We start from the raw sequence: 15,616 nt of genomic DNA on the forward strand, positions 1-15,616 counted from the left end.
GTCAAAGTTGTTGGTTTCTAAAGAAAAGTCTTGTCACAAGGATTTCACTGCTGCATATGTCTTTATAAATTTAGGATATGGTCCGTTTTTAAATTATTCGTTAACTTAATTTATATCTTTCAAATCGAAACTAAAATGGGTAGCAACTGTTCCTTCGCCATGCTCTCGGCACTTTGAAGTGAAAGTTGCGAGTCCTTCGGATGAAACCTTAAAAACCGAGGCCCCGTGTCAGCGGTAGGCGTTGGCATGATAAAGATCCCTCAATGCTCAATGGCCCTGAGTGCCGAATAAAGGTCAAAATTTGAAGCCCTTCACCGGCATACGGTGACGTCTCCATATGAGAAAAATTCTCGAGAGGGACATTAAACAATATACAATCGATCAGTATACAATCAATCAATCAAATCGAAACTGATTCAGAATATCTGTTATAATATTTTGACCACAGTGATGTCAATTTTAGTGTGCTTTCTTCTTTTCTATCATTCAAAATGTTTTGCGCAACACGATTCGTTTTATCAAATAAAACTCAATTGCGAATATACAAGTTTTAGATATTATGCAGCCCCTCACTTCCGCTCAAAACAAAGTCACTGAACTGTGAACACGCCCACCCCAGATGTCTGCAAGATTAAATAAAATGAGCAAATGAAATTGATGCATGGACATGGTCAACGTTTATCAGAAGATGTAGCTAAAGAAAACTGTAAGTGGAACGTTAACTGTCATTAAGATATATGAAAGATACCAGTTATCGGAAACAAGGATGGGAATCCGAATTATCTCTGCTTTATTTAATACAGAGACAAACGGTGTTTATTGTATGTCTTTAAAATTGTAAGATTTATATTTTAACTTCTGACCTTGATCTTTGTGTTTAGCCAAAATTTGTAAAGACTTGATTTGCGTACAAACTTTGAGTGGTTGGTGCCACAAATGCAGGGCTATCATGTTTCAAATATCATCAGGATTTTTTCTCTGAGTACCAATATTTTTAACCTCATGACATTCGAGTATGACGCAGACTGATTAAACTCAAACCTTCACTAGCTCCTTTTTATTTTGTTTGTCGCATGACAAACAAAATAAAAAGAAGCTACATGTAGTGAAGGTTTGATTTTTAATCAGACTGAGTATGATGGTAGCATATAGTCTATTTCATATAGGCAAGAAGGCAGTAGTCTACACATCAGTATCTCAGGGATAAAAATTTGGTTGAAAAAAAAGGAGGAGTAAAGTTTATCATTATATTTTAGAGTTGCGAGGGCCTAAAAAAAACATTCTTAGTAATCCACACTTGTATGGCCATCCTGGCTATCCAAATGTTTACAACTTTTCTTTATATTTTATGAAAAAACTATATTCTTATGGTGGGGAAATTTTTTAAAGTCAAAATTCAAGTTTTGATCTACAGGATAATTTCAAAAACAGCAACAGGAGTCCATGACTACTGCAGGAAATGTAATTAATTACTGGAAATATTTCTTATTAAAGGAAATTAAATGTACTGTTTATATTTGGGTTATTCAGTTACTAGGAAGATTCCATAACTTCTTAGCAGACTGAAAGGATATGTTTAGAGTTCTCAGCTTCATTAAATGGTCTTTATATTATAATGTAAACTGAATATATGTTACAATATTGTTTTCACTCATAAAACGACAATTGTAGATGCCCTTAAGTACTAAAACATGCTTCCTGCAACCAACCCCGATCACCCCTCCTCAGATCATATCAAGAGGTGGGGGGGAGGGGACTAACTCCTTGCCGTTACCCACACATTGTGCCTCATGCAGCTTTAATCTTAACTATAAACTCCTTAAACTCTTTGTGTATATCCAAACTTTATATTGAAATTTTTTTAAAATTTAAATTCTTTTACCTATCAAATATGTGCATTTAACAATTCAGAATCTTCAAAGCTTTGTAGAATTAAGTGACCAATGAATTTTTGATGTAATTAATAATTATGAATATTAAGGTACTATTCTCAATGTAAGCTAGGCTACTTAAACTTTTGTATCAGAATTAAAATTTCTTCCTGACTTCACTATTGGATTTTTAAGTACTTTCAGGAAACTCTTTAAATCATTAACAACCCCAATCTATCATGATCTGTATAAATTGATCATTTCCATACAATCTCTTAAATTGATAAGGAACTAAATGAAACAAATGAATAACTATTTCTATGTGAGCTGGTCAATGACTATTAATTTTGTTCATTAAAGGGGACTTGTTAATTATTGAATACAATTAAAAGTGATGTAAATATTAAAAAAAAACATTATTTATTTAAGTTAAAATCAACAGCTGAAAAAAATGAACTTCAAAATTAAGTCTATAGATATGAGTATTGCCATAATAAGATTTTTTTTTATATGTCTTGTTTAATTGTATTTGTTTTTCACAGCTACCCTCACTATGTACAAGGGTTAGGGTTACACCCTAACTCACAAAGCAGCAGTTTTAAAACATTACAATTTTGTGTTGACATTGGTCTGCAAACTGTCATTAGAGTCTTTGTATTCTAAGTATTTTTTGTGAGATATAATTGATGAAATAAAAATTAATCTATTTTTTTAAATATTTTATTGATTAATACAATTTTTACAAATATTTTATTGACAGTTTTTAAAAAAATATTTTAATTGTGCAACGCACATTATTTTTCAGGGATATTTGGGAATTTTTTTTTTCTGCATTATCCCTATAATTTATGCATCTAATTTTTAATTTCTGGTACATAGTTCTCCAGATTCTACATTTAACTGCAAATGAACAACATGCTGAGACGTCTAAAATCCCATCTAGACACAGCGGTAGACAAAGTCTGGTCCGCAGAGACCAAAGATGACACCGATAAACCACTCAAATTTGAGTACAGTCGCCCCGAGTTCCTGCGACTAAATGCCGAGAAGTTAAAAGTTTCCCAGGACTTTTCAAACCGACCCATTGTAACGACAAATGAACCAATGGTTCTCCCTTTCAATGCAGGATATGCAGAGTATGTAATAATTATTTTGATACCCTAGTATTATTTTTTTTATTTAACAGCTAGTAGTCAGTCTAGCTCTCTGAGGATCAATGAATTTTCTTGTATAAATGCATAAATTATAACGGTGGAGTGCTAAATTTTGGATTTTGTCTGTACAGGTGTATCAATGGCGGTAAGAGTAACATGAATGAAGACCAGGCCACGGCCAAACAGTATTTCATAGACCTGGACACAAACGAACTGACCGAGTCCAGCGAGGACTTCCCAACAACCATACAAATGACAGACGTAGCAGCCGGCAGGATATCTGTACGTGAAAAGTTTACTATAAATAGTCCTAAAAATGATAAGCTTCGTATTCTGTAAATATATATTATATATTTTGCATGTACTATAATTTAGTAAATGTTTTTAAAAATTTGTATACTTATACATGTAAACCATTTATCTATGCACTTGCTTTAGTTGTTTGATTAGAGTATCTTGGGTATTGGATTGTAAATGTATAGATTTTTAAAAAGTTTTTCTTCTATGGAGATGACAAGTTAAACATTTATTTCACACCGTTTTTTAATAGAATAAATTAACCTTGACCTACTTTGGGATGTTTGATGGCCACGCTGGTCCTGATGCAGCCCTGTGGTCTTCCAAACTTCTCCACAAACACATTGTTGATCGGCTCAAGAGCAGGACAGAGGTCCTTAAAGTCAAGATGCTCTCCTTGGACACAGAGAACCATAAGGAGAAAAACAACCGGGACTCAGAAAAGTTTGGTTTGCTGGAAAATGTGTCTCTGGACAGCCTGATTGTTGGGGCTCTGGAAGAGTCTTTTACAGCAATGGTGAACTGTTACGCTGCATTTCAGTGTTATAAATGAAATCATAGTTCAACTCTGACATTTGTTTAAATGCAAGGACTCATGATATGAGAGAAAAATCTCCAGATAATATTTTTTGACATATTTGACAACCAATTTCCAAACATTCAACATTTGGTCTAGCTTAGACTGAGGCATAATTGATGTAACAATTCAAAAATTTATTGAAAAAAGTGAAAGTACTCTTGTCCTTATAATGATAACATTTGATTGGACAACAAAAGAATTAAGATAGGTTAATGTTTCTATTTGTGATTTTTAAAAGATGTTTAATCAATTGAAAGATTTTATTTGCAAATTTAGGTAAATGTTTTTGAGCAATTTAAAATAATTTTCTTTAGACCATGAGAACATTTCAATTTCTGAAAATCAATTGAAAGATTTTATTTTCATCTCAGGATGAACAGATCAAGAGAGAAAAGTCAACGTATTCAATACGTGGAGGATGTGCTGTGATAGTAGCCATTTTTTTCCTGGGAAAAATCTTTGTAGCCAACGCTGGAGACTGCAGGTAAGTGTTCCTTAATGCACAACCCTTCATAACCCGTGTTTGGTGTGTTTACTAACGTTTTTTGGCACTTATATTAGGGCAGTGGTGTATAATAAGGGGAGAGCAGTCAGACTATCAAGGGACATGACTCCCTACTCTGAGAGAACAAGAATCCTTACTCTAGTAAGTTATACTCTGTATACTGAGTTATTCTGTAAACATCTGAAAACATTTTGGTCTGGTCATGATTATTTTCTTTATTTCTGAAGAAATTAATACTTGCATCAGGTGAATTAAATTTTCCAACTTATTGTTGAATTATTATTGAAGTTATACAAAAGTAGATTGACATCTAAAGTTGCACAAAGTAAGTTTCTCTAATAAGTGAATTTGGTGGTGGCAATTAGTATTCACAAAATGCATTATCCGTTGCTACTTGCTAGCATGGATTTATATCTACAAAGAGTGTTTTGCATGTCATGCTTGGAAATAAATTAACGCATGTTTACTATTGACAGAGATACCATTTCTCAGAGTTAAAGAAAAAGGACATTTCGCATTTTAAGTAATTTTTTTTTTATCATTTTGATTAATGGAGAGCAGGTAAAACAGTCGCTTTTTGCTTTTATTTAGTCATGTTAATGTTTTGTTCCCAGGGTATGACAAAGCCAGACCTCTTGCATGAAGAGTTCACATGTTATGAGTATCTGAAGAGAATTACTAGGAGTGACATAGGAAAACCAATACTCTATAGAGGCCCTACCATGTCAGGATGGTGAGTTTTCTTATAAAACACAGGATGGTGAGTTTTCTTTATAAAAACAGAGTGACAGGAAAACCAATACTTAAAGTCATGTTGGCGCAGTGATCAGGATGATTAGATTCATTGTGTAAGAGGTTGCAGACTTGCCAACCAAAATTGATGCTGTGGGGGGTCATGACCCAACATTCAGAATTGAAATGTTGGGTCATAGCGCGCGGCGACATTTTTGTTGAGGTTTGAGTAACAAAATGCTCCCTAATTTTTAGGCATCAATGCAAACAGTCAAACACATGCATGTATATGTTATATTTTATTGCAGACTTAATTTTTACTTAGGACAGGTTACTTAAAATTGCTTGTATAAGAACACTTTCAGATTGATAGTAAGATTATTCAGATACTTTTAGTTCAATAGAATTTTTGCAAAGTTTTAAAAATTTAAAAAGTTTCTGGGAAACATTTGTTAGATTCTACAATGATTAATTTTCAACATATTACACAATCAGAAAATTGTAATTAGACATTACATTGAAAGATTGATATTGAAAAATTGCTGCTGCAGGGGGTGGTGGTAAGAAATATGTGCCATCTAATTTCCTATTATTAATTTTAAAACACACACAAAAAAAAATTAAATGAATCAAATACTACAAAATAAATTATGAAGGATACCTAACACCCCAAACAAAAACTTAAAATCGTTAGAGTCATGATGTGACAAGTGGGTATTCCCTTGTCATAGCCATTTAACAAAGAAACACAACGTACAATACTACATTTTGGGAGGGGGGGGGGGAGAAATTCAATATACTTCACTTTAGACTCTTTTGCTTTATCTTAATTAATATCATTTTCTTTTAACCACTACTCTTAACAATAATTTCAATATACGAGAGCTGATAAAATCAGCTGTTATCAGTTATGCTTTGTAGTTTCGTTTTTTTACTTTCGTTTTTAAAAAACGATCCCAATGTTTATCATATCATTGTATTTAATTAATTAATTTCTGTTTTTAATAAAATGATATTTAATTAACCTCTAAATCTATGTGGTTCACCATGCATATACCCCTTCAAATGGTTACGTATAATCCCCTAAATGCTCCAGGCATATTACCTGTACAGCTGTGTCAGTCTGCGATCAAGCGTGAAGTGATTTCCTGTGCTTAATTAACAGTTTTTTTAACACCTCGGCAAACAAAGATACTAATCTGTGTGCATTGAATAAACAAGATGTTCATATCCTGATTTATAAAACACAAATCGGAAATTTTAGGATGAATTTTCAGATCTTTCTTGTTGAGACGAGACAAACATGCTTAATTAATATTGGGTCAAAAAATTGGGATGATCGATTTTGCGGGTGAAAACAATGACACGCCGCGGGTCAATATGAGTGGGGGGTGAGAGGTCAATTTTGCGGGTGTGACCCACCGAATGCGGGTCACTTGGCAGGTCTGAGGTTGATCCATGCATCTGGGTTTGAATCCCACTGCAGAATGTTGCTTGAGAAATCAGACAGGGATACTTTTCCAATGCAGATGTTTAAGAAGTTAATTCTGTGTTGTCAATATAATCAGAACTAGTCTATGTCTGAACTCTCACTTTATTTATAATTTACAATGTTCTTTATAATAATATAATTTAATAAATAATGGCAAAATATAGACATACTATAATTAAAAGTTTTTTTAATATCATTAAAAAAACCACAGGATTATCTGGGTAATGGCATGATGTTATAAAAACAGTAATTAACACTTTACGTAGTGAGTATTACCCTGCGATCTCAGTCTGGAGAGCTATAATTACCTCCAAATATTCTTAAATATAAGATTTGTAATAAAAACACTAAATAAAAATCTATGCAGCACTTTCTTTTCTAAAAAAAAAAAAAAACCAGAAGGGATTTTAAGGAAACTGCACTCAAATTTACATACATTTTATTTTTTCTGACTAACGGATTACGGATTCTCTAACCGACTAGCATCGTTCAGACCGATTAATTGATTAACCGGTTACAAATTGCCACCCCGTAGAAAAAACTTCTCTATTAAAAGGGACATTTATTGAATAAGCATTTGCAACAACATTAAATAATTCACATGTCTAATGGTGCCAGTCTCCACAAAGAATTAGCTGAATATAGATTAATATCAGACAAATTCTTAATTAACTGAAAGCATGTTATACAAAACATAAACTTTCAATTAATGTTTTTGAATTACAGTCATTTAATTTGCTTCCATCTTTTTGATCTCTTTTTTTTACAGGGGCTACAAAATAGCTGACCAAGAGGATCTGAAAGTACCCCTCATTACCGTTACAGGAAATAAGGTGAATTTATCTTGTAACCAAATAATTGAATTTTTGCCTTGTAGTCCATTTAATAACCATTGAATAATGTAATATACTAGTAAGTAATAAAATATTTTTGGAATACCAAATTATGAAACTTACTGTAATTGGAATGTTGAACATTTTTAAAAAATCATTACATAATTATCAAAATACATGTATACTATTATTTATTATACCTACCAGAAGATGAATTTGAATAGCTCACCTGAGCAGAACATTAAGTCAGCATTTCAGTTTTGATCATCTAGCTATTGTCCATCCATCTGTTTGTAATTTTTTTCACAATTTAGGGCCAATGTTAGCCAAAATTTGGTCTTTGGGCCAGGGGGTTCATGTTTTTGCCCTCATCTCAGTTTTGTGTAATTCATAGATTTTTGAAATCAATCAATGTTTAGCTTCACCCTTTTCCAATATTCAAATCATGACTGCAGGCTCATAGGGGGACCACAATGAGGGATCAATATTTTACACTGAAACAATATTAAATGACAAAAGTATTTCAAACTAAGTGTAGCATTTTCCTTGTGTGTAACTTTGTATCAGCTGACCAATTCAAAAACGACAGTCCCTGAAACGTTCTACTTTCCCATTTTTCTGTTCGCTCACCCTTCGTTCACCATTCATTCAACATGCGTTGACAGTTCGTTCAACATTCGTTCACTGTTTAAGTAGGAAAGTAGAATGTTTCAGGGACTGCAGATGTAAGGATGATAAAAATCTTTTGCTGCTCATAATAAGCCTATACAAGGCATATTCTGATTTTATTAGGTCACCTGAGTAAACTCAGGTGACCTATTGCTATCCGTTTCCGTCCGTTGTTCGTCATGCGTCGTGCGGTAACATTTGAACACTTTCAGCTTCTTCTCTGAAAACACTGAACCAATTTTATGATCCCTGCCCCCCTGGGGCCTGGGGGATGGGGCAAAAACCACTAAAATTAGTGAAATCTTTTAAAATCTTCTTCTTTACTCCTGGACATCAAGCAGTCAGACTGTTGGTATAACGTTGTAATCAGCATTTAGTCCTCTACCAAAATTGAGAAATTCATGGCCCCAGGGTCAGGGGTTCTAGTGCTAGGGCTGGGCTAAATAGGTTATATAGTGAAAATGCATTATTTCTTTGAATTTCTTCTTTTCCGCTCCTGGGCATTAAATTAACTAACCAAGTGCATAGTTAGGTTGAAAATGATTGCTTCTTCCAAAATTGTGAATTTCATGACCCCAGGGTCAGGGGTATTAGTGGTAGGGCGGGGCTATATAGATTATATAGTGAAAATGGGTCAGGGGTATTAGTGGTAGGGCGGGGCTATATAGATTATATAGTGAAAATGCCTTTGAAATTCTTTGTGAATTTCATGGCCCCAGGGTCAGGGTATCTAGTGCTAGTGCTAGGGCAAGGCTATATAGATTATATAGACAATAGTGAAAATGCAAAAATTCTTTGAAATTCTCCTTCTCTGTTCGAGGACATTAAATAAACTTAACAAGTGCATAGCTATGTTGAATAAGGCTGCCTCTTCCAAAATTGTGAATTTCATGGCCCAAGGATCAGGGGTTGTAGTGCTAGGGTGGGGCTATATAGGTAATATAGTAAAGAATGAATTATTTCTTTGAAAATCTTCTTCTTTGCTCCTGAGTTTTAAATAAACTAACCAAGTACATAGTTATGTTGAATAAGGCTGCCTCTTCCAAAATTGGGAATTTCATGGCCCCTTGGTTGGGGGATTTGGTGATAGGGTGGGGCTTTATTGATTATATAGTGAAAATGCATAAATTCTTTAAAATTCTTCTTTTCTGCACCAGGGTATTTAACCAGTATTAATTAACAACATGATGAAATATAATTTATCAAATTTCCAAAATTTTGAAAGATGTGGCCCCAGGATCAGTGGTTCTTGTAGGATGGGGTGCACAATTGTGGACCCGCCCTACCACAAGAAGCCCTGACCCAGGGGCCCTGACATACACAAAAAGTGAAAATGCATTTTCTCTTTGTTACTCTTATCTACCTCTAGATTTTAAGTAACCAGAGTAAGCAATGCAGTGTAGATATGATAAGCAATGGTGCCTCTTTCAAAATTGTGAATTTCGTGCCCTCTGGTTTAAAACAGGAATCAAATTCAATTGTTGGAAAGTTGTTACATGATACTCAGGTGACCAATAAGGCCCATGGGCCTCTTGTAATTTCCTTCATTCTGTTTTAGTCTCGATTGATGCAGACAATTGGGGTTGCTAGAGGATTTGGTGACCATGACCTGAGGTTATATGATTCCAATATATACATGAAGCCATTTTTGTCAGCGGTTCCTGAGGTATATTTTTTGTCATTCATATTTTTTATTTCTGCCATACATGTAATGTGCATTGCTATACAAACCTGTTTTATATTGATGAATGGTGTTGCAGGGATTACTAAAAATTCTAATTTCCATAAAATTCTTTTAAAAGGCTACTCCAACAGTTATAGTCTTATTGCAGTCTAATCCCAGATGTCACAAAAAGAGACAAAATCAAGGATAATTTTTGAATTTGTTACTTTTGCAAAGTTTCAAGTCCAACTGCTACTTTTCTCTTCCCTTGTTACTAGTACAAACTGGTAGAGCTACAGTCTCAACAGGGACTTCTGGTTACTTTCATATAGTATCTAATTTCTCTACTACATATTGAAATATTTATGAAATTAACATATACAATTATAATAACTGTAATGAGAATGAGTTTTATCAAATTTATATTAGAATATACTTCTTGTTTACGTATTTTAGATAATTGTGAAAGTTTTACAATTTTTACTGATAGGTGTGTATATATGATCTGAGGACGGCAGATTTAGATGATAATGACGTGCTGGTGATAGGAAGTGATGGTCTCTGGGATTTATTAAAAGTCGAAGAGGTCCGAAAGTCTGTAGATGACGTGCTTCAATTATACAATATAAACAACCAAAAAAGGTATGTGAGTGGATGGTATCAGCGATCTTTTAAAAGAAAATGTACTGACAATGACAATGACAGTAAACTCAGGTGACCTATTGCTATCCGTTTTTGTCTGTCATCGTACATCGTAAGTCGTTCGTTGTCCGTGAACTTTTGAACATTTTTAGCTTCTTCTCTGGAACCACAGAACCAATTTCAACCAAATTTCGTATACAGCATCTATGGGTAAAGGGGATCAACAATTTTGAATTTCATGGTCCCTGCCCCCCTGGGGCCTGAGGGGTGGAGCCAAAACCACTAAAATTAATGCAATCTTTTAAAAATCTTCTTCTTTACTCCTAGACATCAAGCAGTCAAACTGTTGACATGATTGTAATCAGCATTGAGTCCTCTACCAAAATTATGAAATTCATGGCCCCTGGGTCAGGGGTTCTGGTGTTAGGGCACGGCTATAAAAGATCACATAGTAAAAGTGCATTATTTTTTTGAAAATCTTCTTCTCTGCCCCTGGTATTAAATATACAAGTAAGAACAGTTATGATGACCAAGAGTACCTCTTTAAAAATTCTGAATTTTTATGGCCCCTGGGTCAGGGGTTCTGGTGTTAGGACAGGGCTCTATTGATTGTATAGTAAAAAAACATTAATTCTTTGAAAATCTTCTTCTCTACTCCTTGGTATTAAACAAGCTAAATAAGTACATAGTTATGATTAACAAGAGTGAATCCTCCAAAATTGTGAATTTTATGGCCCTAAGATCAGGGGTTCTGGTGTTAGGGCGGGGCTCTATTGATTACATAGTGAAAATGCATTAATTCTTCAAAAATCTTATTCTCTGCTCCTGGGTATTAAACCAATAAAATATGTACATAGTTATGATGAGGAAAGATGCCTCTTCCAAAATTGTGAATTTCATGGCCCCTGGTCAGGGGTTTTGGTGTAAGGAGGAAACTCTTTTGATTATGTAGTGAAAATGCATGAATTCTTTAAAAATGTTCTTCTTTGCACCTGGATCCCGTGGGGATCCGGGTTAGAATAGGTCCTCAGTACCCCCTTGCTTGTCGTAAAAGGCGACTAAATGGGGTGGTCCATCGGATGAGACCGTATAAACCGAGGCCCCGTGTCACAGCAGGTGTGGCATGATAAAGAACCCTCCCTGCTCAATGGCCCTGAGTGCCGAGCATAGGCCTAAATTTGCAGCCCTTCACCGGCAATGGTGACGTCTCCATATCAGTGAAATATTCTGGAGAGGGACGTTAAACAGAATACAATCAATCAATCAATCTTTGCACCTGGCTATTAAACAAACTAAGTAAGTACTGGTATATAGTTATGATGAGCAAGAGTGTTTCTTCCAAAATTGTGAATTTTGTGGCCCCTGTGTTGGGGTAAGTGATGTTAGGGCGAGGCTTTATTGATAATGTAGTGAAAATACATTGTTTCTTCAAAAATCTTCTTCTCTGCTCCTGGGTATTAAACCAATGAACTATGTACATGTAAATAGTTATGATGAGGTAGATTGCCTCTTCCAAACTGTGAATTTCATGGCCCCTGGGTCAGGGGTTCTGGTGTTAGGGTGGGGCTTTAATGATTATATATATGGAAAATACATGAATTCTTTGAAAAATCTTTTCCATTGCTCCTAGGTATTATGCCAATAATAGGGGTTAACAGTACATAGTCTGAAGATAAATAAATGCTTTGAAATCTGCTCTGTGGTATTAATCAACCATTTATTATGAAATAAAATTTATGATAAAATTTCCAAAATTTTGAAATATCTTGCACACTGGTTATTAAGTGAAAATACATTTTCTTTTTCTTACTCTGATCTAACTCTGAGTATTAAGTAACTAGAGGAAGCATTCTAAGTGTATAATTATGATAAGCAATGGTGCCTCATTCAAAATTGTGAATTTCATGGCATCTGGCTTAAAACACGAACCAAATTCAATTTTTGGAAAATTGTTTCATGATACTCAGGTGACCTATAAGGCCCGTGGCCCTCTTGTATTTTTACTTAAAATTTTTTACAGGAAATAAAAATTTGTAAAAGATAGCTGATATACTAGCAATCACAATCAAATACTTCAGTTACTTCGTTTTTTTTTTTGTTTTTTTTTTAAAATAACTGGAGAATAAGGTCCTTTGATGTTTTTGTTAATTACTGATGCATCTTAATTTATATCATTATATACACATTAACGATATCTAATGTTGCTGGAGTAACATTACAAATGGTCTTGTTAATATGGCGCAATTTGTTTAAAATGTGCAATTTATATAGAATGGTTATAATCATTCTAAATTAGAAGTATACCCAGTATTTAATTTTCTAGAATTCATTTATTTATAAATCTGATGAAGGATACAGAACATACACAAAATTTGATGTATGGACTAGTGTATTTGGTATATTTTGTGATTGATTTTGAATAGATATGACATTTAAATTAAATCCTCAAGCTATAAAGGAATGGAATTTGTGTGTGTATATTGCTGATTTTTGAAAAAAAAAATGGTGTGTTGTGTTTTTTTTATAAATAAAACAATTTGACGAATTTTATTTTTACTACAGATATTTATCGGTGGCTCAGGAACTTGTGACATTAGCTCGGGGGTCTTTCAATGGAAACGGTTGGAAGAAGAAAAACGGAGAGCCTGGCTCTTTTGATGACATTTCTGTGTTTGTGATACCTCTAAAACACTGACCAATGCATGTTTTAAGATCTAAGGTTATGTGGTTTGTAAATATATGCTGATGCATTTTATCTCTGAAATTCCAGTTTATTTAGGTATGGACACTGCAGTTTCATTGTTTTTTAAGTTACAATTTAAATTTCCAATTTTATTTAAAATTTAATTTTAGTTAAGTTTATGAAAACAACATTTTTTTAAATGCTTTCAACAATTCTCTTTATTTTTACTTTCAATGCCTTGTGCGTGGAAGTACTGACACAAACTCTATTATCCTAAATGTTTAACTTTAACCAAATGTGTTCAGTTTACTAATTCTGCACAAATCAGTGAACTTGAACAGACAAGTTGTTATATTAGTTTTTGATTTCACATCTGAATACTAGTATCAATTGTAAATACATTAATTTTCTTTTCTACTTTCTTTTTTTTTCAAGTAAGTTTCAAAAACTGCTCTAAATATTACCTCCAAATATTTGTCCATGTTTCTTTTCAGAACAATTTGATACTGAATGGAGTGAACTAAATCTGCTGAACAAAAAAATCAATATATATTGATTTCTTCAGTAAAAAATATTATATTGATGTGATATGATATTTTGCAATGTGGTAAATTCCAAATTTAGTTTTTGTTTTCATAAAGTAAAAAAATTTAGGCAAAATTTCTAAGATATATATTGAACTTCATTTTAGTAGAGTAACACTTTTAAATTCATGTTTTAGTTATTAAGTTGCAGAAATCATTTTAAATCATGGATAAATATATGTCATTTGTAAGAATTTTTTTCTTAAACAAAATTAAAAGAAGATGAAACTTTTTAAGGAGAACAAGGATGTGTCTGTCCACCTGTCCGTTGAGGTATTTACCTCACTTCCTGAGTACTTTGCAACCTATAAACGTCATATTTACAACATGAGTAGAGGTGAAGTATAGACAAATTTAATACAGAAAGCCTTTGCAGTTTTGGGGGATTGCATAGTCAAATGTTCATGTCGAAATTTAAGACGACTGCTCTTAACATTTCACAGTTAGGTTTTGAAGCTTGCAAAACATTTTTGAACAGTTGGAGCATACTGAAAAGTAAAAGACAACTACGAATGTTGATTTTGTCAAATGTCAAGAACATGCCAATTCAATTTATACTAATATAGATGATGCAGTATTTCAAAAAAGCATCATTTTTAATTTGGACCTAGGGAAATATCGTTTGTGTGAGTGAACAAAGTAATTTTTTTATATACTAGCTTTGTCAAAATCTTTTTTTTTACGATTTTGATATTTGACATGCCAGGAAAACGTCAGAACCGGCGCCATTACGAAAACTGGGAAATCGTCGCCTCCAGCTGGAGTTGATTTTAGATACTTGCGAACCGAATTAAATTTCAAAGTCACAAGTTAATTATCAATAGTACAAAACTTTAAGTACTTACCAATATTGTTTTTAGGATTCATTTGTAAAACATACAATCTGTTGAGAAGATTTTAACACACTCTCGAGATTTGTCTTCATTTCATGCATTTTAAATTCTCTTAAAGTGCTATGACGAAATAGGGAGAGATATTTTCTTTTCGACAATATTGGTGAATACCAGAGGCAGTGCGCTTTAATAAATTTAATTCGGTTCACAAGTATTAAAAATGAACTCTAGTTTGAGACGGCGAAATTTCCAGTTTTCGTAATGGCGCCGGTTCTGACGTTTTCCTGGCACATAAAATATTAAAATCGTAAAAAAAAAAGCCCGGAAAACGTCGGATATTTCGGACTAATTCTGCTGATGGTAAACATGCATGTTTGTGTAGTTCCAATGAGAATGTTTCCCTTTACAATAGACTGAATTGAACTGAGAACTAACTCGGAACTTAATTAGTTATAAAAATATATTATTGTATGTATGTTGATTTCTTTCAAAAGGATTGAAATAACTATATATAAATTCGAATCCGATCGAGCACAGGCCTGTAAAATCATCAGAAATGGACGCAAATGCCATAAATGATCAAACATTAATAAAACATATTTTTGTTTTTTTAATAGTCGTTTAATATAAATTATGATGGCATGATGAACATTAGGGTATTGCCATTGTTTTAGTTTATCCGTCCATTGACATGATTGAGACATAATAAAACTAACACTTGATATTTCTCTAGGAATTATAAAGATCCACTAAGATAGCTGCTACATTTATTTTGTTTTTGAGAACAGGAATTTTAAAACCTTCAAAAACACCTTACTAACTGAACAAAATTTAAAATTTTCTATCTCCTCTTTGATTTGATTGACTCTACTGGTTAGAGACCAGAAGTGCTTAAATGCGATATCAAGGTGTCCATTGTCCACCCGTTTGTCTGTCTGTCTGTTCACATTCTTCAACATGCTACTCCTCCAACAATTTTATATGATTTTAATATTACTTGACACACAATTAGATCATACTAAGATAGTTAACTGTATATCGGTGAAATTATTTAAATGTACGGAAGCGTATTAGGGCC

General features: G+C 33.4%; 1 protein-coding gene across 1 annotated transcript; it reads left to right on the top strand.

The window, feature by feature from the left end:
• Nucleotides 1-594: 594 nt before the first annotated feature.
• Nucleotides 595-15,152, top strand: LOC134243722 (protein phosphatase 1H-like). Its single transcript, XM_062725955.1, has 11 exons — nt 595-706; nt 2,751-3,007; nt 3,157-3,307; nt 3,576-3,839; nt 4,274-4,386; nt 4,464-4,548; nt 5,022-5,140; nt 7,401-7,464; nt 9,692-9,799; nt 10,287-10,438; nt 13,001-15,152. Exons 2-11 carry the CDS (start codon nt 2,778-2,780, stop codon nt 13,131-13,133), a joined length of 1,419 nt encoding a protein of 472 aa, XP_062581939.1. The 5' UTR covers nt 595-706; nt 2,751-2,777; the 3' UTR covers nt 13,134-15,152.
• The last annotated feature ends 464 nt before the right edge of the window (nt 15,153-15,616 follow it).

The sequence above is a fragment of the Saccostrea cucullata genome, unplaced genomic scaffold, assembly GCF_032062105.1.
Source record: "Saccostrea cucullata isolate Sc308-1 unplaced genomic scaffold, CSIRO_AGI_Scuc_v1 ctg898, whole genome shotgun sequence".
Taxonomy (NCBI): Eukaryota; Metazoa; Mollusca; class Bivalvia; order Ostreida; family Ostreidae; genus Saccostrea; species Saccostrea cuccullata.